Source organism: Ailuropoda melanoleuca, chromosome 10 (assembly GCF_002007445.2).
Source record: "Ailuropoda melanoleuca isolate Jingjing chromosome 10, ASM200744v2, whole genome shotgun sequence".
Lineage (NCBI taxonomy): Eukaryota > Metazoa > Chordata > Mammalia > Carnivora > Ursidae > Ailuropoda > Ailuropoda melanoleuca.
Genome location: NC_048227.1, coordinates 28,545,913 through 28,568,808, shown reverse-complemented (window position 1 = coordinate 28,568,808; position 22,896 = coordinate 28,545,913). Strand labels below are relative to the sequence as shown.

The 22,896-nt window shown below is 44.5% G+C and overlaps 1 protein-coding gene across 4 annotated transcripts in view; it reads right to left on the bottom strand.

Moving 5' to 3' along the window:
- Positions 1-22,896, bottom strand: part of CPPED1 (calcineurin like phosphoesterase domain containing 1) — a 195,418-nt gene that overhangs the window by 74,538 nt on the left and 97,984 nt on the right. For 2 of the 4 annotated variants that reach the window (XM_002918068.4, XM_034670361.1), the window contains exon 4: positions 10,396-10,882. The exons of 1 other annotated variant lie outside the window; for it this stretch is intronic. In XM_002918068.4, coding sequence (XP_002918114.1) covers positions 10,653-10,882 — 230 coding nt within the window. In that variant the 3' untranslated portion in view covers positions 10,396-10,652. Of the gene's footprint in view, positions 1-10,395; positions 10,883-17,576; positions 17,785-22,896 lie in introns of those variants that run through there. One more of the 4 variants, XM_019798393.2, reaches the window with a different exon arrangement.

Genomic DNA, 22,896 nt, shown 5'->3' with positions numbered 1-22,896 from the left:
CTCCGCTGAGCAGGGAGCCTGATGTGGGGCTCGATCCCAGGACCCTGAGATCATGACCTGAGCTGAAGGCAGATGCTTAACTGACGGAGCCACTCAGGCGTCCCTATGTACCTATTTTTAAGGAGCCAATCCGGGAGACAAAACACATGAGGGGTCAGGGACAGTGGGCCCCTCGTGAGGCAGTGTGGGGCTCTGTGCAGAGGTAGGGGTGGGAAACCAAACGTGTGGTGTTTGACGATGAGCAGCGCGGTGGTTATTGCCTACTATGTGCATGTTCCACACCCATGTGCAGTATGCCAATGCATCGAGGAAGGAGCTCATTTAAACCTTATGGGGAAGGTACCATATTGTACCCATTTTATAGATCAAGAAACTGAGTCCCCCACACAGGACATGACCTGCCCAAGGGCTCAGGGTTATTGGACGACTTTTCCTCCCTGGCCTGGAAGCGGCAGGACATTTCAGAAGTGGGGAGACAGGCGGGAGGCCGTGACAATGACTCAGTGACCTGAGGGGCAGCTGTGGTAGTGCAGATGACATTTACTGAGGGGTCCCTGTGCGCCTGGCCTTAGGCTAACAGCTCAACACACGCTGTTTCCCTTAATCCTCACCCAGGTACCATGGCTACCCTCCTTCTACGGATAAGAGTGTGCGTGAGGTTTGCGGAGGTTAAAAACACCCCGAGTCAGACTGTCGCTGGAGGTCCAAACGGGATCTGGGTCCACAGTCTGCCTTAGGAGACCCGGCTATCATCCACTGTGCCAAGGACCCGGGGGCACTGAGGTATGAGCAGTTGTGAGACACTGGACACGGTGCCTTGGGCAGAGGGAGAGGTCGAGGCTGGCTTTCTGACTCAAGGCAGACGGCTGGGGAATGTTGCCACTCGCCAAGACCAGGAGCGATAGAGGAGAGAAAGTGTTTTTAGAAGGAAGATGAATTTGATTTTGGAAATGGCTCTGAGTCATCTTGGGGACACTGTTTCGCTGTCCAGTTGGCCTTTGCAGTATATAATCTGGAGGCTCCGACGTTCATCTCATCTTACAAATGGTTTACGTAGGGATGGTCATCACAAAAAGTGGTAATGGAGGCTGTTGGTACAGACGCTTCCCAAGTTCGAAAGGGAGCAGAGAAGGCTGTCCGGGATGCAAGGAACATCCGTATTTAAATTGTCTCACTGAAGCTGAAGGCTGCTTTCTGTTCAGGGTGCTTTGCTCAGGGCATGGTCCCTATTTGGCAAATTTCTTTGGGCTGGAAGAATAGTTGGAAGGAAGGTTCATGGTACGGAGGGGTGCTGAGTGGAATATGCCAACACACATGGACAAGGGGTGCCAGGCCCTGGGCCAGGTGGCGAGAGCACAGTGCCCATGAGACACTGTCCTCAGGAGCTTGAGATCTTGTCTGACAAACACTGGAGATCCAGAAAGTACAGGACTACATGATAAGTACAGTACAATTTCATTTAAATGGCTTTTCAAAATCTGTGACAGCTACAATATGTGCTTAAGGGACACAATGTTCCAGTTTGGTAGTTTTAAAAAAAGCAAATCCAGAGAGTCTTTCAAATGTTATACAGGATGAAATCATCTAATTTCTTTGGGAAGGCTGGGAAAAAAGAGTTTCAAAACCCAAGGAGAGACTTTTCTCCAGCACGGTTGTAAGCCACACACTGCACTTGCTCTCCTTTGACGTCTAAAACACATCCCATGTGGCCCACCGGGAGGCAGAGCGTCAAGGCCAGCCAGATGGTGACCAGTTCTCTACAGATGGTGGCTCTCGCCTGATAAGACGAAGGTGAACTGTGCATCAGTCCAGAAAGTCTCACCCACTTCTCAGTGAAGCACAGACAGGGAGCCCCTCTGAGAAACGCATCAGCGGGAAGTGGGATATGCCTGCCGGTCAGTCACCCCATGGCTCCATCCACACTCTCAGCCTTATTACCCGTTCTGTCCTCTTCCTTCTTATCTCATGGCCAAGGCTGTACTCCCAAGCCCATTTCTTTCCCCTTCCAATGTCCTCTTCCATGTCCACATTCAGCCCTGTTCTCGCTCAAGGCTGCTAGACCCATACACCTTTCTCCACTTGCTCAGTCTACTCCCCTCCCTAGTTCCCTGCAAAGACGGGTCTCTCCCGATTCCCGTTTCTTTCTCAGTACTCATTTCTTTAGCAGCTTGTAGAGTGGCTTTCCCGTGCACAGTGGGGTGCTCTTTCACAATTACCGGTGGGCCTGAACCCTCATCCTAGGGTCTTTTTTTGTGACTGCAATGGCTGTTGGGTTGTATTATTGGCGTTTCTGCTTCTGGCCGGTGGGACTTATGATGGAGAATCTGTTGGAGGCCTCTGGGCAATAATTTCCTCTTGATAGAAAAAGTGACTCTGGAGGTAGAGACCCACTCCACCAGCTCTTTCTTCCCATCTTGGAACACAGTTCCATGTGGATATGATGCTTGGAGCTGGGCCGCCATCTTGTCAGTAGGAATCATGGAGCTGTCGACACACAGCTGACCCAGCGAGCTGCTCGAACATCCCTCAATCACCAACATGGGGACTCAGGACTAATGTTGTGTGAGAAAAATATCCCCCTTACTTATCAAGACCCTTCTGGTCTGATATTGTTACCATTGGCTAGAAGCATTCCAACTGATGGAGTGTGTGCTTTTACTGATGAGGAAACTGAGGTATAGGGAGGTTAGTGAGTCTTGTGAGAGAACCTATGTTCACAGTGAAACCTGAGAGCCTGGATTCAAACCTGGATCTGTCCTCAGAGGCACAGGAGCTCTGGAAACAAGCATCTCGCATGACAAAATGCCTCAACTTTACTGAGATACAATTTATGCACAATCAACTACTAAGCTGCACACAGAGTCTTCGATGAGCTCTGGCAGCCCATACACCTGTGTAGCATCTCCACGAAAGGATACAGAACACTTCCATCCCCCCAAAACTTTCCTCTTGCCCTCTTCACAGGCCATCCCTTCCTCCACCCCCGTTTCCAGACAACCACCAATCTGCTGTCACTTAGGTTAGTCTGCATTTTCTAAACTTTGATATAAGTGGAACTGACTTAAATGTATGGAAACAGTGCAACTTCTTTTACTCAGCATGGTAATTTTGAGAGTCACCCATGTTACTGCATCTATCAATAATTCCTTTTTGTGCTGTGTATGTAGTGTCCCATTGTATGAATGTACCCTATTTTGCTTGTTCATTCAGTTACTGATGGGCATGTGGGTTGTTTCTAGTTTGGGGTTATTATTAAAAGTAAGCTCTTAGGCTCAGGTTTCTATGTGCAGATATGTTTACATTTTTCTTGGGCAAATCCCCAGGAGTGGAATGGCAGCGTCACAGGTGGAACTGAATTTTTTAAGATATTGCCAAACTATTTTCTAACATGGTTGTACCATTTAATACTCCCAACTAGAATGTATATGAGTACAGGTGCAGGAGACGCTCTTCCTTTATTCACTACTCACAGACCATTCGCTCCTGACACTTCTGTTACAAAGTGTGTGGGTTTCCCACCTCCCTCCTCCAGCACCCCCACCCCCTGCCCATGACCAAGCAATTCTGCAACACTAGCTGGGTGTCCTACAAGTTACCTCAATTCTGACACTCTCTCCCTGGAAATGGTGTCAGATCCCACAGCCTAGGGCCCAGTCCCACAAGACTGTCCCCTTCCCCACTTCAGCTGCAAGTCCAGGTTGTCCCCTGTGCTTCTGACTGGTCAGTTATAAACTAGAGGTTCCCACAACCCCCTCGTGGGGTTTGGTTCATTTGCTAAAGTGGCTCATAGAACTCAGAAATATTTCACTTACCAGAGTACCAGTTTATTAGGAGAGGATAGAACTCAGGAACAGCCAGGAGGGAGAGACACATAGGGCAAGATACGTGGAAAGGGGTGTGGGCTGCCATGCTTTCTCTGGGTACACCACCCTCCCAGCACCTCCATGTGTAAAATCTGCAATCAACCTGAACCCCATTTCTTTGTTTTTTTATGGAGGCTTCATTATATAAGCACAGTGGATTAAGTCATCACCAAATGGTTGATTTGGTGATTTATTCAAACTCCAGCCAACCTGCACTTCCCGGAGGACGGGAGAGGGAGCAGGAAATTCTTAACACTTCAACCTCCTCACAACCAGCCCCATCCTTAGGAGCTTGCCAAAAGTCACCTCGTTAACACAAACTCAGGTGTGGTTGGGAGGGGCTTCATCTCTCTTGGCACTTAGGAGATTCCCAGAGCTTTAGGAACTCTCTGCCAGAGACAAGGACGAAAACCCAGTATGTACTTCTTTTTTTTTTTTTTTTTAAGATTTTTTATTTATTTATTCGACAGAGAGAGAGACAGCCAGCCGAGAGGGGGAACACAAGCAGGGGGAGTGGGAGAGGAAGAAGCAGGCTCATAGCAGAAGAGCCATGTGGGGCTCGATCCCAGATCGCTGGGATCACGCCCTGAGCTGAAGGCAGACGCCCAACCGCTGTGCCACCCAGGCGCCCCCCAGTATGTACTTCTTATTGTAAATCCTGATACTGCAGTTGGAGTCCTACCCCATCCTTGCCATCACTGAGTATTGTTCGTCTTTGCCATTTCAGCCATTCTAGTGAGAGCCAGATGGTGTCTCACTGTAGTTTTAATTTTCACTTCCATGCAGGCTGTGATGTAGAGCATTTGTCATGGGCTTATTGGCCATTCGTATATTTGCTTTTGTTAAGTGTCTGTTCAAGTATTTTGCCCACTTTTTTATTAACTATTTTTTAAACTGAGTTGTGAGAGCTTTACGCATTCTGGATGCAAGTCTTTTATTTGATGAATGTGTTGCAAATATATTTTTCAGCCCGTGGCCTGCATTCCATTTCCTTAGTGGTGTCTTTTGAAGAACAGAGTCTTTATAAAATCCAGTTGGGTGATATTTTGGTTTATAGTTCATATTTTCTGTGTTTGTTGAGCATCTGGAATTGGCAAATTATTGTCTTTTACCAAATAAGGGAAACTGTTGGCTTTAATTTCTTCAAATATTTTTCTGCTCCATTATTTCTTTCCTCTCTGGGATATATATTACCTGTACATTAGGCATTCTGACATTGTCCCAAGATTCCTGAAGGTTTTTTTTTTCCCCAACCCTTTTTCTCTTTGCCTTTAAATTAGATAATTTCTATTCACCTCTCCTCATGTTCACTCATCCCCATTCTGATATTAAGTCCATCCAATTTTAAAATTTCAGATTCTGTATCTTTTCAGTTCTGAAATTTCCATTTGATTATTTTTATACATTCTATTTTTCAGAAGAGACAGACTTCCCTGTCATTCAATGTAAGCATATTTTCCACATTACTTCATTGAGCATTACCATAGCTACTTCCTGTTCTAGTGCAGTAATTCCAGCATCTGGGGCATCTTGGGGTTGGTTGTCTTTTCCTTTGAGAGTAACTCACATCTTCTTGTTATTTTTGTTTGCTTATTTTGCACAAGTGATTTTGGATTGCATCCTGGGCATTGTGTACGTTATGTTGTAGAGAATTGGGATTCTGTTATATTCCTCTGAAGATTACTGAGGTCTGTTTTTGTTGTTGTTGTTGTTTGGTTGGGTTTTTTTGTTGTTTTTGTTTTTGTTTTCGCATCGGCAGGCAATTAACTTGATTAGACTTGGCAAATCCTATTCAATTCTTTGGGCTTTTGTTGCCCTGTCTGTTCTGCTCGTTCATACTTAGGGGTGAGACAGAGATTTGTGTGAGGTTCACGTACAGCACTAGGAGATTCCTAATCAGCTGTCTCCCCTCTGGGATTCCTCCCTTTCCAATGACCCGGGATTCTCTCCCTGGTTTCTCTGGCAAGCAGATGGTGGATTTTTTGTTAACAATGTTATCCATCCCTAATGTGCTACTCTACAAGGGCAAAGTGTGGGGTGGAGGAGAGAGGGGAAGGTTTCTGTTCCCCGGTTTTGTTCACTCTCCAAATCACCAGGTAGCTTTTTAAAAAAATTGTAGTTAATGCACAAGAGCACTGGTCTATGGGGGGCTTAAAGCACTAAACTCCACGTGGAGCCAATTCCTGTCCCTGTTTGTTCAGTGTGCACAAGTCTGAACTTCGCAGCAAGATTTCCCTTCACTCCTTGCTAGCTTCCAACTTTACCTTCTTTTGTGGAAACAAAAATGTTCCCTAAAAGCCTGCTTTAGGGTACTGTCCTCAGGTCTCCTCCAGTGCTGCCAAATTTTGTCAAGAATGTCATTCATGGAACATAACCTCTTCCAGCGGCACTTCCAAGATGCACTTCTCACTTACTTCTTCTGAGTCCCAGACTTATATTTCTGGCCCTCTCTTTTACATATTCCCATATAACGTTTAATCTAGAATCAGACCCTTCTCTGGGCTGACTTGCTTTGGTTACTGGCACAGTATTCATTCAGTGAGCCGGGCTTAGAATTACTAAGAGTCAAGGACATCTCTTTCATTACCCCCAATTCCTTCACTGTGAGTGGGGAACCAAAGTGAACAGTGATGCTGCCAGTTATCTGCTGGCTTGTTGACAATACCTGACTTCGAGGACAATCCCAACAGAACTACACAGGCTTAGGAATGTGGCCTCCTCTCCCTCCTTCCTCCCCTGTTGAGTGTTGACATCGATAATGAAGTATTCCTATATATACTTGCTTACCTTATTTCTCCCACACTCACTGCCAAGTATTCATGAGCAGCCCCACCCCTACCCCACGCACCAGGCACAGTTCTAGGTATTTGGAGGAGAATGGCCAGTGAGTCAGCCCAGGTCCCTGCTGCTCTGAAGGTTGCACGCTGGTAGCGAATACACATGAGGGTCATGAACCCAGCAAATCTCTTCGTGGTGCGCCATGAGGGGGATGAACAGGGCCACACCTGAGGGTGAGGAGCATACCCACAGAGAAGGTGCGAAGAGGAGGCCACTGTGGGGAGTGACAGTCGGGCTGAGATCAAAACGCTGACAGAAGCCAGTTCCCATCAGAAGAAACATCAAGTACAAAGGGCGGTGGGACGTTCTACCGGGAGAGGCCATACAGACAAAGCTGAGAGGAGGTCTGGGGCAGAGTGAACGGGCCCTGGGGAGTCACAGGGAGGACTCCGAACTTTATTCTAGCAGAGGTGCAAGTTCCTTTTGTGAAGAAAATGACTTTTTATTTTTTATTTATTTTTTTAAAGATTTTATTTATTTATTTGACAGAGATAGAGACAGCCAGTGAGAGAGGGAACACAAGCAGGGGGAGTGGGAGAAGAAGAAGCAGGCTCATAGCAGAGGAGCCTGATGTGGGGCTTGATCCCAGAACGCCGGGATCACGCCCTGAGCCGAAGGCAGACGCTTAACCGCTGTGCCACCCAGGAGCCCCAGAAAATGACTTTTTAAAGACAATTATCAGAACAGATGATGAAACGTAAGTTGGGATTATTCATGTTCAATCAACTTTATTTACATAGGGTTTTTAAAAGTCTACATAGGTCCTTTAGGTTTTATCTAAAGGAAAAATCCAATCTGTATATATCTGTGTATGTGTAATGTCTAATGGTCAAGAAATAATGGCAGTAGCCCATTGAAGGAAAAAGAGAATTCAATCAGTAAAATCTTTTCTAGAAAGATGTTAGAAGTCATTATTATTATTATTCCAAGAATCCTCCATTATATATATATATATCCCTAAGAACTCTCCAATGACATAAGACAGTATTTTATGAAGTTATAAAAAAAAATCAATATTACCTGTGAAGGACTATCCCTTGCGTGTGCAACCAAAACTGCTAAGGTTATGTGGACAAGAAATCAAGAAATCCCTGGTGTCTATTACAGAAAGCTTTTAATAGAACTTGCCTTGACAATTTATTCCTAAGTCTTCCTTTCCCCCCAGCTCAATACAATATTGCTACTGAATTTCACGGCTGCGCAGAGCTGTTTTTAGGCACTACTTGGGGAATAAGTATTAAGAGTTCAAGTAAATGCAAATGACGTTTTTGGTAATTGTTCTCCAAAGATTTCAATGAGAATACAGACGATAATATTAAGCTGTATTATGTGTATGGAGTTTCTATAGTTATATGTAACTCGGTATCTTTTGCAGTACATAAGGGAAATGGTCCTAGTATTATTCAGGCTTAAAACTAGGGTTTGCCTTGCAACTCTCTATCAAGGACTGACAACCTTGTAATGCTGAAAATTACAAGATATTATGAAACATTCTCTCTGTTTGCTCAGTTCCATAAGGTTTACTACAGACACTGCCCAACCCCCCACCCCTCGCCATTCTCCAACCTCAGAGGAAACATGACTGAATTCTAGAGATAAACTTACTTATCGTAAAAGGTGAACGCAGTTAGGTGTCTCCTTACCTTTGTCCACAAACCTACTTGAGTCTTGACAACTCAATTTTAGATCTCCTTAAATAAACTTTTCCTTTTAGCAGCCCCCCTATTTCCACCCTCAATTAAAAGGATGAATTGGAAGGGGACTGTTGGTGGCACTGCTTGCCTTGAGAGAGCTGCAGGAATATCGGCTGGACTGCTGGGTCTGCCTGCATCTCAATCCTTGCTTCCCCACTGATGAGAGCTGTGATCTTGGCCAAGTGGCCCCACCTCTCTGAGTCAAAGCACTTAAAATCTACTTAGCACATAATAAACATTCAACACCATAGCACTCACGAGCATGGAGGATTTTATTGTCTTCCACAGCATAATGCACTTATTCTTTAATGTGCTTTTTTTTTTTTTTTAAAGAAAAAGCAATCGTAAGTGAATGCATTGGTAAATAGCTATTACCAGAACGACACACGCTCATCTACAAAATAATTTCTTTTTGAACTAACCAGCATTAGGGAATATTGCTGGTTACTTAAAAAAATGGTGAGAATTTTAAGGGTTCCCTATTCTTTGCATATCTTTGCTGTGTTTTGAATCAATTCCTTTACATATTAGGTTTGTGGGGAAGGAGACTTAGAAGTTTCATTTCCATGACTTTGAATTATCTCCATATCCTCCCCCCAACCCAGGTGCCCCAGTCTACTGAACACCCTGCACACGTCATACAAGAGAGGGCTCTGTCGGTCCGCTGGGATTCCTCCTCCCTGTGCCCCCAGCAGCCCCACATCTGCATTCACGATCCTGGCATCTGATCTGAAAGTCAGCACATCCCAGGCCTCAGACGCGTCGCTTATTACCTTTTACTCAACTCCTGTTCCTGACCTCTTAAATCCACACCTGCTGTCGAGAAGAATGAACACCAAGCGAGACTGCGGCAAAATACTAAAACGGGAGCATTCTAATTTTGAAAAATTCTAATTTTCTTGTGCCACGACACAATGAGCTATGGTGCATCACCGCCTGTAGTATAATTAACTTCTCGTCTTTTGTTCCTTATGAATTTACATATCCAATTATCCTTCTATTTAATTTCTCACGGTCTTGCTACATTGACTAAAACTTTTTAACAAGGAAGTCTTTGGACTTAATGGACTTTGCAGTTCATTGGTAACCAGTCGTTTGGGTCGGCCTGCAACGCTACCGCCCGGCACTGTGAAATTTTCCCGGCAGGACGGATTGCCGTGGCGACAGACACGATCGCGCAGCGGTCAGCAGCTGCAGAGAAGCCCCGGCCAACGAACTTACATTAGAACAATGCTGATGGTAAACCACCCCCGCGCCTTTGTCAAGGGACACCGCCCCCCATTCATTTCATCAAAGTTGGCGCCAACGTAGGTCACAGGGCTGAAGGCACCATTTTTGCCACGCCAGAGTTTCTGCTGTATTGCCTTTCAGAACTCTGCATCGATTCCCACTTGTTCTGACAAAGTAGACACCGTGAAGAGACTCATAAATGGGGGGCCATTCCCACCCCACGAGAACGCCAGTCTGTGGAGCTCCTGCACCGCGGGGTGTGACCGTGAACGAACTCAAACCGTGCTGCGGGCGGCCTGAGAGGTGGCGCTTTGGGGCTTCAGTGCTAGTCTCTGGGATGAGTTTTTAGAGATGGCCAATTTGTGTGCCAAGGAGGCTTTTCTCATCACCCAGAAGGCAAATTCAACTTTGACTAGTATCTACTGCATCGTGGACAATACCAGAAGTCTCAAAATTTAAGACAAATGTTGTCTGCTCGGTTCCTTGTAAAAAGAAGCCCACAGAGCTCTGCTAATGGGATGCAACGATTTGTTTTGTTAGGAAGGAAAGGCGACGACCTTCATTTTGTGTAGCATTTTGGAAGTCGTGAACACAATCTAATGCAGTCAAATGCAGCTTGTTCACAGAATTATCAAAGACCACGCTTGGGTATCAAGGTGGGATGGAGGTCGACAGGTAGACTTTTACCATACGCAACCGGGAAGCAATGGATTTCACCACGGAGAGCTGAGAAACACATCATAAGGAGAATTTACTCAAACAAGACACAGCGAGATTCTAATATCATTTATTCCTTTGTTTTCAGGCTTCCCCCACTCCCCTCTTTTTTAAAGGGAGGGCAGCTCTACTCTGAATATAACTTAGGATAGGAGGATAGGACCTAGCTCTCTGATTTATGCAAAAGGACATAAATCCGCAACGCTGCCTGGAATACTTTTATATTTCAACAGGGGGTGGTATGCAGCTGCTGTTTCTGGCAAAGTAAAAAGCCAGTGGAAGTGAACTGTGAACAGACTGTCAGTGGCAGTCACTTTTCCTCCATCAGGCCCATGAGATCGTCTTCTATCCCCTTCTCACTCAGCTCATCCAAACTGTAGTATCGATGAACAATTTTCTCGGCGGTGACCACCACGACTCGGAGCCCGTGGGTGTCTTGGCCCAGCTGGCATCCGATGGCCGACGACACCACCATGTCGAGGTTCTGGTAGGTGCCCCCCGCATTCCTGTGGTAGTGGCCTGAGAACACAGCTGTGACACCTGCGGGGGAGGGAACAAGACATTAGGGGGCCAAGGATTTCCATTTAGGGAACTTGGGGGCTCACGGCTTCCTTCTGGGAGCAATACAGTATGTTATGAAATTAAATGGATAATACTACTCAGTGCATAATAAACAAGAAGGCTGCATATGTGACATCCAGAATCCTCTCAAGGATAATTCACTGATGCAACATATTAACACACCTGTCATCAGTGGTACAAGAAAAGTGCTGGGGAACAAGAAGAGAGAAGATAAAGTGACTGACTTTGGGAGAGATACAGAAAGTGGAAGGAAATATTTTGAGGCCTGTATAAACAGCCATATGATGGAAGTTAAATGTCTACAAAAAAGAATGTTTTTGGAGCTCTAATCAAGATAGCACAGCATGATCAACATTTACTGTACGTCCTCCGCTCCACGCTCAAGAGCCATGATGGATAAAATCTCAAAAAGAAAACCAAAGGACATAAGTAGCCTCAAAATCAAAACAAAGAGCTCCGTGGATGAGAAACAAGGCAGAAAGAGTAATGAGTGGGGTTACAGTGCTGCTGGGAGGTAAGCTCCTGCAGGGTAACAGAGCCTGCAAGCAGTTTCTGTGACAGGAGGAAATAAAGCCCGGCCTGTTTGAAAGAGGGCTGGCGTGGGAACCTCTGTTTATGGAAAGAGGGTGCAGAAAACCATCGCTGCCTGCTGCCTGGGGCTAGGGCACGGTGTGCAGGTGTTCTAACCGGCACTCCAGGAAACTAAAGAGAACCAATTTGTAATGTTTACGAATTTCCGTGGGGTGAACACTCGGAGGGTGGCTGATTTCAAATTATCGATGTGACGTCGCTGCCCAGACACGGGAAGAGATGCCTGGTAGCACATCATTACATAACACTTCTACCACAGAGACACAGAAGCTGGGGGCTACCTTGCCAGCACGGTAATAGCAACACGCAGCAAGATAATTAGAAAATAATCAGTTTTGAGTATTTATTACCTTTGCTTTTTAATATGATTTATTTAATGGGTGAGTTTGCAGAATTTAATTTTTAGTAATGATTGTTTAACAAGGAGCTCACAAAATTCCTTAAAATTTAATAATTGGTTTTCATGAACTGAGTCGGAGCTGTCTCCAGCACAGCACTGGGCTAGGGCTTGTAGCAATCTATGGGTCTAGGAATGAAGGACAGACAGAGGCTCAAGCCTAGGAAATGAGACATGTTTTTTCAGTGTTACTGTGGGCAAGGGCCCTCAAGCTCTACTATAAGACCTGGTCCTAGGCGGGGGCTGGGGTGGAGGTGACCTAAATCACTCGACAAGGAGAAGCTAATCAAGAGAGAAAGTGAAGCAAAAACCAAAGCTGAAATTACCTCTTACCAAATTGAATCTGAAAAAAACAAAAATCCCATCACCTGTGAAGAAATCTCACACTACCTAAGACAGTCTATAGACTCCTCAATCAGGAATATGAATTCACTCCAGGTGAAATGAATGATATAAAACTGCCTGAAAACATTTAAAATGAATATGTTTAGGCCATCAAAAAGTGCTTAATAAAGACTGATATCTATAAAAAAGAACCAGATGTTATGAAACAAAATAGGCATGAATTCAACGAGAGTAACTGGTAATGAAAGCTTAGAGACAGTGGCCATTAAAGATAGCCATTAAAACAGAACACAAAGACAACTCTCAATAAATGGGATAAATTCTAAACTGGACACTAATTAGAGAGGAAATCAGTGAACTAAAGGACAGAATTGAGGCCCTGAACCAACCAAAAGTCAACACAGAGACTCAGACACAAGCAATCAGAGCACACAGTTCAAAGGGCCCAAAGAATGGATTAAGAGGTATCAATGGATGCTTAAGAGAAGGTGCAACAGGAGAAAGGAGGAAATAATACTAAGAATAACTTGAAGAAACAACTGCTGGGCATTTTCCAAATGAAGGAATATATGGGTCTTGAGATACAAAATTCTAAGCAGAATAAATAAAGATCAATTCGTACGGATACATATCATGGCGACACTGTGGAGCATCCAACAAAAAAACCCTAAAAAGATATCGTGGCAAAAACATAACAAAGGAATGACAATTCAACAGCAGACACCCCAACAATAACAGAATCAAAGAGTAATGCCTTCCAGCACTGAGGGCAAGCAACTATGAACCTCAAATTCTATACCCAGCTAAACCATCATTCAAGTCAAGGGGCAAAAGAAATACATGCTGGGGCATATGAAGACGAACAGTTTACCACTTCCAAACCTTCACTGAAAGAATTATTAGGAGATACATTTCAGCAAGGAAGGGATGAAATATTAAAAAACAGTGACGAGCTAACACTGATAAAAATATTTTGGTAAATTCAATTAACTACTGATTTTCTTTGAAAACCATTATGATTTTTTTTAATGTAAAAGTAAAACTGAAGCTCAAGAATGTCAAGATGGGAAGCTCAATGGATAATTAAAGCACATAAAAGCTACTGTCATATTTGGAAGGAAGATGAAAATAATTATATTTTGCTACAAAAAATGCATAATTAACATACTTCTTAAAAATGTTTGGGCACACGCAACCAAATTAAAAGTAGGCAAAATGTACTTCATCAAAATTGTAAGCTTTTGTGCGTCAAAGAACACCATCAACAATATGAAAAGATAACCCACAGAATGGGAAAGAATATTTGCAAATAATCTATCCGATAAAGGTCTAACATCCAGAGAATACAAAGAGATGAATACTAAAAATATGAAAAAATGTTCAATGTCACTAATTATCAGTGCATTGAAAATCAAAACCATAATGAGATTTCATTTCACATCCACTAGGATGGCTATCACCAAAAAGATGGAAAATAACAAGTGTTCACAGGGATTTGGAGACATTAAAACCCTTGTAGAGCGCTAGTGGAAATGTAAAATGGTGCAGCCATTCTGGAAAACACTTTGGCAGTTCCTTAAAATGTTAAACATACAGCCACCATGTGACCCAGCAGTTCCACTCCTAGGTGTCCATTCAGAGAAAGGAAAACACACAGCCATGTAAAAACTTGTGCGTGATCACAACAGCATTATTCATAGTAGCCAAAAGAGCGGAAAGAACCTAAACGTCCATCTGAACTGAGGAATGAACAAGATGTGGCAGCTCCATATGACGAAAGATTAACCAGCTGTCAAAAGGACGGAGGAGCACTGACACATGCTCCAACATGGACTGACCTTGAAGACATCATGCTCAGTGAAAGAAGTCAGATGCAAAAGGCCTCACACTGTATGATTCCATTTATACAAAATGTCCAGAACAGGCAACTCCACAGAGATGGAAAGAAGGTTACTGTTTGGCAGGGGCTGGCAGGGGGGCACAGGGGGAAGCAGGAGGGACTGCTAATGGGCACAGTGTTTCTTTGTGGAATGGCAATGGTGTGGAATCAGACAGTGGTGATGGCTGCACATCCTTGTGAATATATTAAAACCACTGAATTTTATACTTGAAAAGTGCAAATTTTATGATATAGCTCAATAAAAAAATGCAAAAAAATGTATGGGAAAGGGAGGAGGCCAGAATGACCTGTGTGACAGTGATGAGAGGTGGAGACATCAGTATGAACTCATGTTTACCTTAATACTGTGTTAAAAACAGATAATGACACAGAGAAACATGTATAGATGTGTACAGACACAAGTTAGTATACCGACACATACTCCCTTGCTCTGTCAGCTGTCAGTGCCCAGAAATAAGGGCACATACTGGCCATGAGCACACCTAGTGTCCAGATCTTGGTTTCTAATACCATTCTCCAATAAAGGGTGCTCAAAGAAATGGCTGACTGTGGGGCTGGGGCAGGAAATACACAAGATGAGCCTGGAGCATCTTGTTGGGCGAGAAAGGAAGGAAGTGCTCAAAAACTCGCGCTAACAGGGGTGTGTCAGAGGGACACAGGCATCAACGGGAAGAGCTCCCACAGCCAAATGTCAGCAAGGGAAGCAACAAAATATACTCGTGAATTATAACCCGAAGTATAAAAAATAAATCCATGAGCCCAAAGTAATATAAATAAGTAAGTAAATGTGGGGAAAAGAGACAAAATCTCCCATATAGAAGAACAAATAATTTACATCGATACTCCGTCCTCAAGGAGGTAGAGCGTAACTCCCCACCTCGAAGGTGTGGACTGTGCATGTGGACTTCCTTCCAAGAGTAACTTTACAGTGGAGACATTGGCCAAATATCACCAGGGACGGGAAGGCAGGTTGCTAGTATGCACCTCTGATGCACCTTGATGACTGTATGCAAACGGCACTTTACATCTGTGTGGTCCTCCTCCCCGAAACCCAGGACTCCAGCATGAGACCACCATCAGACCCATCCCCACAGAGAGACATTCTACAGAATACCTGACCAGTACTTCTCGAAACTGTCAAGGTCATCAAAACAAGGGGATTCTGAGAAACTGTCAGATCGCAGAGGAGACTAAGGAGGTGTGATGCCTAAATGAGGTGTGCTATGCTAGATGGGATCTGGGAGCAGAAAGAGGACATTAGGTAAAAAGTATGGGGGGGGCGCCTGGGTGGCACAGCGGTTAAGCGTCTGCCTTCGGCTCAGGGCGTGATCCTGGCGTTCTGAGATCGAGCCCCCACATCAGGCTCCTCCTCTATGAGCCTGTTTCTTCCTCTCCCACTCCCCCTGCTTATGTTCCCTCTCTCGCTGGCTGTCTCTATCTCTGTCAAATAAATAAATAAAATCTTAAAAAAAAAAAGTATGGGAACCTGATTATGGACTTTCATTGCTGAAAGTGTATCAATATCAGTTCATTAATGGTAGCAAACGTACCATACTAGGGTAAGATACTAATAACAGGGGAATCTAGGGGCAGGGTGTAAGGGAAGTCTCTGTACTATCTTTGTAATTTTTACATAGATTCGAAATTGTTCTAAAATTTAAAAGTTTATTTAAAAAACCCATACAGATAATTTCCGAAAGAACCAAAATGGAATATGCAGCTTTCAATCAGCAAAGAGGCGGGGGAAGAAAAATCAGAATAGCTACAACAAACAAAAAAAATCAAACACGAAATTTTAAAATGTTCCTGACAGCAAATGCTGGGTCTGGTGCAGAGGAACGGGATCGTTCCTGCAGTGCTGGTGGGAAGATAAAACGGTACAGAGACGCTGGCAAACAGCCTGGCAGTTCCTCATAAAACTGCACTTGCATTTACCGTATGACCCGGCAACAGAACTCTCGGACGTTTATTCCAGAGAAATGAGAACTTATGTTCAAGTATCTGTATATGGATGTATACAGTAGCTTTCTTTGTAACAGCCAGGAATGGGAAGCAATGTGCATGTCCTTCCGTGGGGTCTACGGCTACACGCCACGGAATACCACTCCTTCAAAAAGCCAAGCGCCGAAGTTTCCACTGTGTATGATTCCGTTTATGTAGCATTCATGAAATGACGAAATTACAGACATGGCTGCTAGGAGTTAGGCACAGTGGGCGAGGGGGTCGGGAGCGGGTGGGCCCATAGGGGGACGGCAGAAGGGATCCTCGTGGTGATGGAACTGTTTGCATTTGACAAAGATTCAAAAAGGTCTGAAGGGAAGGTGTTCAATATGTTTACGGCAGCTACTTCTGGGAGACTGAACAGGGCATTGTGACTACAGCCACCAGGGCTCGCAGCAGGCGCGGGGACACACCTGCGGGCAGGTGTGGCCGTCTGCTGGCTGAGGTCCACACCCAGGGATGGGAAGCAAGGGCACCCAGGTTTCTCTAAGTGGGGCAGCCAAGGGTGGCGGGAAACAGCTATTTCCATTTACTGTTATTAGGATATAAACAGATATAACTTATTTCAGGGCGTAATGAGGTGCTATTCTCTCACATTTCACTACGTGTTCCCCTTGACCCGCCACCCCCACTTTGGTAGAAATGTATCCTTCAGAAATACCCAGAGAAGAATCCACAGATGTAGGTGTGTTGCGTCTGGGGGCATAAATGCGCACTCCAGTGTCCACCGAGGCACTGATTATGATGTTCATCTATGGGAGGATTGGATAAATTAAAGCAGGTGTATTTTTTAAAAGAGGTAGATATACATGTGCTGGCATTGAAAGGCACCAAATATATTATTAAGTATGAACAAGATGTTAAAGTATTGTGGGATCCTGGTTTTGTAAAACAGAGACAGCGTGTGCAGAAGAGGGTGTGTGCATGTGTGTTTGTCGCCCCCAGCTGCACTGGGATACAATCCCACTGCTGACACTGGTGATTTCATGGGAAGGGTGGAGGGCTGGGATTAGCGAGGGGGCATCACTTTCTACTCTTTCGTACTGTGGTCCTCGCCACAACTGGAGATGGAACAGTCCTGACCACACAGACCAGAGGACCATGGAAGTGACTGCTTCCTCCACAGCCTTCCTGGGGTTTCAAAGCTTCATGGCCTGCGCCGTTGGAGGCCCAGTGAGAGCCTGTGCCGTTAGACCGGCCTCGGGGAGTTCCTCAAGGCCAGACAGAAGCCACTTAGTGTTGTTATTATTTTGTTGTGTACTAGATTATGTGCATGGAATTTGGCTCTCTATGCCTAATTCATAGTTGCAAACTAATATTCTGGAAGGAACGTTTGGTAATTTTGAAAATGGCTCACATTAGCTGTAATTAGCTGTAAAAACTCATTTATGTTCAAGTTTCACGCCATATTTATTGGCGTCCACAGAGACAGGAGCATTAATGGGGCTGTTCGAGTGACCTGCAGAACTTTCCCAGCAGATCTCGGCGGACTCCGGACAGCTGCGCTGGTCTGCGGTATGTGTGCTGTCTTCCCACCGCAAACCCCTCAGGGCTCACCATTTATTGTTAATGTCCCAAGTCACAGCAAATGTGGCCGGATGAGGATTGTGGCATTAGCAGGGATACCTAAGAGGACGAGCAATAAAGATTGAAGAGACTGTCAGTGAGCAGGGCCACTGTGTTTAGAATAGCCTCCCCTCTGGCTGGAGAGCTCCCCACCCCCACTATTACATGAGGAACTTCAGATCTTGGAGTCTTGAATAAGACACCATGGAAAGGCCACGGAGTAAGTGTACAAAGGGACGGTCGGGCAGGAGGCTGCCGTCTGTCTGTGTCAAACAGAGGAGGGTACGAACCACTCTCCACTCTGCCGGGTTCTGGTGCAGAGTTCAGGGCTCTGGGCCATTCCTGGCTGGCCCAGTGAAAACTGAAACACAAGGGATGAGACTGGAGGAGGTATGTGAGAGAGCCTCTTCCCGGCCTGGAACCAGAGCCAGAAGCAGCCTGGTGGCTGATAGTAGGAGTTTCTATTTCCCACCTCCTGGGAAGTCCAGCAGTTCTCAATCCCAATTATATTCTCCAAGTCCTCCTTCAAGTAAGGGCAGTATTGAGGCAGAGTGGAATGAGGATGGCTTGGAAGGAGGACAGCAGCAGGATCCTAAGGACTTTCCAAGCATCATCTCGCTGAATCCTCCCAACAGAGGCTCGAACGAATCACCTCCTTTTTACAGATGAGAAAGCTGAGGCTGGGAGAAGAAACAAAGTTCTGCAGCTGGAAAACTCACGTCAGAGCCCAAGTGCTGAACCGGCCTTGCAGACTGTGGTTCTCTTCTTTGGGGAGCTCGGGCAGGCCGCTGCCCTTTGGAGGCCTCCACTGCCTCCCTTGTGACATGAATAAGGATTAACACCTGTCACACGGATGGCAGAGAGGTCTGAAAAAGAGCACGGAACCGGGGGCAAGCACCCAGCACGTAGCAGGTGCTCATCAACCCCTGGGGCTCCTCCCGGGCAGGGCCCGCAGCTCACTGCTGAAGTGGGACACAGACACCACATGCTTGCCTGCCAAAGCACAGTCTCCCGCCCAAGTTCCAATCCTGCCCCTTTTATGCCGACAGGCCACGAGGACCCATCTCTGCTTTCTATTAGCTTGTGATGGGGACGCATTGATTCGCAACTCAAGGCAGGTAAGGAATGCATTAATAAATCATGGTTTCCCTGACGGGGGGATTGATTTTAGCGGTGTTTTCAAGAGTTGTGCAGAATTTCCATTCTGGCTGTTCATTAGTCATCTGGGGCCGACATGCCTCTGTGGTTCCTTAATTGAGTATTACGTATAGATTGTTTCTGAATTATGAACTGCTGTAAGGAGATGACAAGCATCTTCTTAAATTACTGCCAGAAGAATTCCCAAACAAAAGACAGCCCCCTGCACGTCAACAGAAGACAGCTTCTGTGGTGTGAGCTTTATGTTTATTTCTCCGTGGTATCAAGTCATAAAGACGCTGTAAAAGCTATTTTTAAGCTGTCGTGATTCAAATTCATTTCAAATCAATCAGAGGATGGGAATGCAATCTCCATATAATTTAATATTCTAATACTGGAAGCTTGCCTCAAAGCAATCAGAACCCGGGATGTCCCCCAGGACAATTTTAATATTAAAAACTGGCTTCCTTAATGCGTTTGTGTTACTTAAGCCTGGAAAGCGCAAACAAATTTGAATTTTCAGGACCGCTTTTGTTTTTATCCTGACTATACATTTATGACAATGGTACACATCTTTACATTGTCAGCTGTGACAGTGAAAACTGTTGTAAATCATTAGTCACTCAATTCTGCCTCAGTGGTAAGGAAAAAAAGTGACTCACTAAAAAAAAAAAAAAAGGAAAAAAAATTTGGTGTGAACGGACAGAAAACAGGTACAAATGATCCTTGCTGCAGGTAAAGAGTTTCATCAACAGGTTGCCGAGAGGCGGGCCCTGAGACAGCGGCCCCTGCCAGCAGCTGCTAATCCAAGATCGGGGTACAGCCCACCTGACTCATTACGTAAGAGGTTCTTTACTATTGGGCTAGGGTTTTGAGTTGCCAGAGAGGTTAAGGGACGTGCCTGGGGTCACACAGCCAGGATTTGTACCTGGACCAGGCTGACTCAGAAGCAGATGCTCTTCACCCATTACTTAGAGGTATGAGGTTCCAAGGATCACGGCACTGCAGGCCCAGTAAGAAGGCTTCCTGGAGGGGGCGGCTTTGACCTAAGTCATACCCTCCACTTCTGTCGGTTCTTTGTTTGTATCTACGCTGGGACTTGAAGTAGGATAATGATTCTTGTGGTAATAATAATAATAAGTGATATTTATGGAGTGCTCACTACAGGACATTGTTCTGAAGAGAACTTCACATGTTTTTAAATCGTGTGAGCCCCACAATTTCCCCAATAAGAAGGCACAGTTGTTATCCCAGTTTGGCAGATGAGGAAAACAGACATAGACATATTCCGTGCTTGCCCCGCTCAGCCTGTCCCTGGCAGGTCTGCGATCAGAGCCCAGGGGTCTGGCCCCAGAGTCGGCGCTCTTAACCAAACACCTGCCAAGTGGAGGGAAAGAAAGCACACCCGAGAGACAGGCCAGGTGGGTCAGGGGTGTCGAGGAGGCAGGAGCTACGTAACCACCACACGGCTGCTGCTGACCCACCACCACCCACGGGCACCCCCATTCCTTCTCTGTGCTTCTGAATCCTCACCAGATGTGTGACATGGGAGAAATTCTTCCACGAGTTTTCCAGGGGAGTGCATGGTGGTACCAGGATTCCAGATCAGAGTCTGGCTCAACTGGAGGGCAGGGGCGGCAAAGACGGGGGCCGGACTGACCACTGGCTGGAATGGAGACTAGTGAGGTGCCAAGTCCAAGCCTGCATCCTCCTCCTCCTCATGGTGAGAGCATCAAAGCACCCCATCACCCCCAGTTCCAGCCTTTCATGAATCCAAACCTTCCCATCCCCAAATTCCCGTTAACTTAAGTGACCTGGGGTCTACAAACATTTTCTGTACGGGGTCAGAAAGTAAGTATTTTAAGGCCATGCAATCTCTGTGGAACTACTCAACTCTGCCTTCCTCCATAGCATGGGAGGAGCCACCATTCACAGTTATGTAAACATGTGGGCATGGCTGTGATCCAATAAAACTTTATTAACAAAAACGAGAGGAGGGCCACCCCCAGTAACGGGGAGAAAAAAAAGCCTATCATCTTAGAAAAAATACGTTTGGGTAATCAAAGTTCAGCCACAATTTCTCAATCCTTCAAAAATTAGAATTTTCTTTCTGTACTTCTCACAAATAAAGAAGACAACAAAGAAAACAGTAATTTGTAGTTGTAAAACTATGAATGCCATTCTGACCAGGGAAGACAAGTGCATTTGCCCAACAGAGAACACTGGTTTAATGAACACAAAATTATTCTATAAACAATTACCCAATTATATAATACTTCAGAGCATTTGTAGTAATGGTCAGAAAGAGACTTCTATATTTACTCGAAACTAAGAGTGTCCACATCCTTCCACTAAAAAAGTAACTCAGATCTAAAATATTAAAAAAATTGTGTGCTGACAATTTTTGCTTCAAATTAAATGTCTAATGGGCTATTAGAGAGATTATAAAATTCAACCAACATACAGTTTACGCTCAATAAATATAAATCTATGCTGCTGAATTAACATTCTAGTTGTCCTTTATACAGACAATGCGCAGTGGAAAAGGATCTGAAGTGGTCCTGCTCAAGAGAAACATAACTGTGAGCCTCTTGTGTAATTTTAAATTTTCTAGTAGCTGTCTTTTAACAAGTAAACAGTAAGAGGTGAAATTAATTTTGGTTATGTGTTTTAACCCAATATTCAAGATATTATTTCAACATATAATCAATACATGAAATATTACAAATTTTACATTATTTTCATACCAACTCAGGAAAATACAGTACGTATTTTATACTTAGAACCCACCTCAATTTGGACCAGCCACTTGTGGCTACCATACTGAGTAGAGCCATTTTGGCGTGGAACAGATGTGGAAATCCAATCCCAGCATTGGCTCTTTCTAACTGAATGGCCTTAGTTTCATTATCTGAACAATGGAGGTAATCACAGCTACCCTGTGAGGCTGCTGCTATGAGAAACAGCTATACTATGGCTGGCACACAGTAGGCTCCTAATGAATTAAAGCCATTATAATATCAATGATTAAATCACTGAATATTTAACAGAAGCACTGAATTATTACTATCACGTGACAAACACAAATCCTTTTTGCAGAGCAAAAATAACCACACCACAAGTACAAACAAAGATGGCGGCTTTGGGATCAATACTTTCCACATTTTACAAGGAAGCTCAACTGCTGGGTCAGAAAATACCTCCACTTTTTTGGTACAGCGTCAAGTACAACTGAAGAACCGTAAACTTCATATATTTGAATTTTAACACATGTCCACACCTAGAAACCATCACCAAGGCCAAGATCATGAATATACCCCACTACCCAAAAGTTTCCTCACACTTCTAGGGAATCACTCACTCCCTCCTTCCTGGCCCAGGCAACGTCTGACCTGCTTTCTCTTTCTATAGATGGATGTGGATTTCATATAATGGAATCATATAGTTTGCAATATTTTTTTGTCTGGCTTCTTGCATGTAGCATGATTTTGAAAGATTCCTCCATATTACTGTATGTATCAAGAGTTCACCCTTTTTATTGCTAAGTAATATTTCATTGTATGGATATCCTGTAATTTATTTACCCATTCAACTGTTGATGGGTCCTGGGGCTATTTCCAGAATTGCCTCAGCACGTGTGATGAAAAGTGATTAACCATATATGTTTGGGTTTATTTATAAACTCACTTTTCTGTTCCATTAATCTGTTTATCTTTTAATACCAAATGCCAGCTTTGATCACTGTAGGCTTACAGTTACTTTTTGAGATCAGGTAAGGTAGGTCTTTCAACTTTGTTTTTCTTTTTCAAAATCACTTTGCTATTAGGTAACTTGCATTTCCACAGAAATTTTAGAATCAGCTTGCAGATTCTACCCAAAATAAAACTGCAGGAATTTTGACTGGAATTATGTTGAATCTACAGATCAATTTGGGGAAAATGCCATATTAACAACAGTCTTCCTTTTTTTTTTTTTTAAGATTTTATTTATTTATTTATTTATTTGACACAGAGAGAGGCAGCCAGGGAGAGAAGG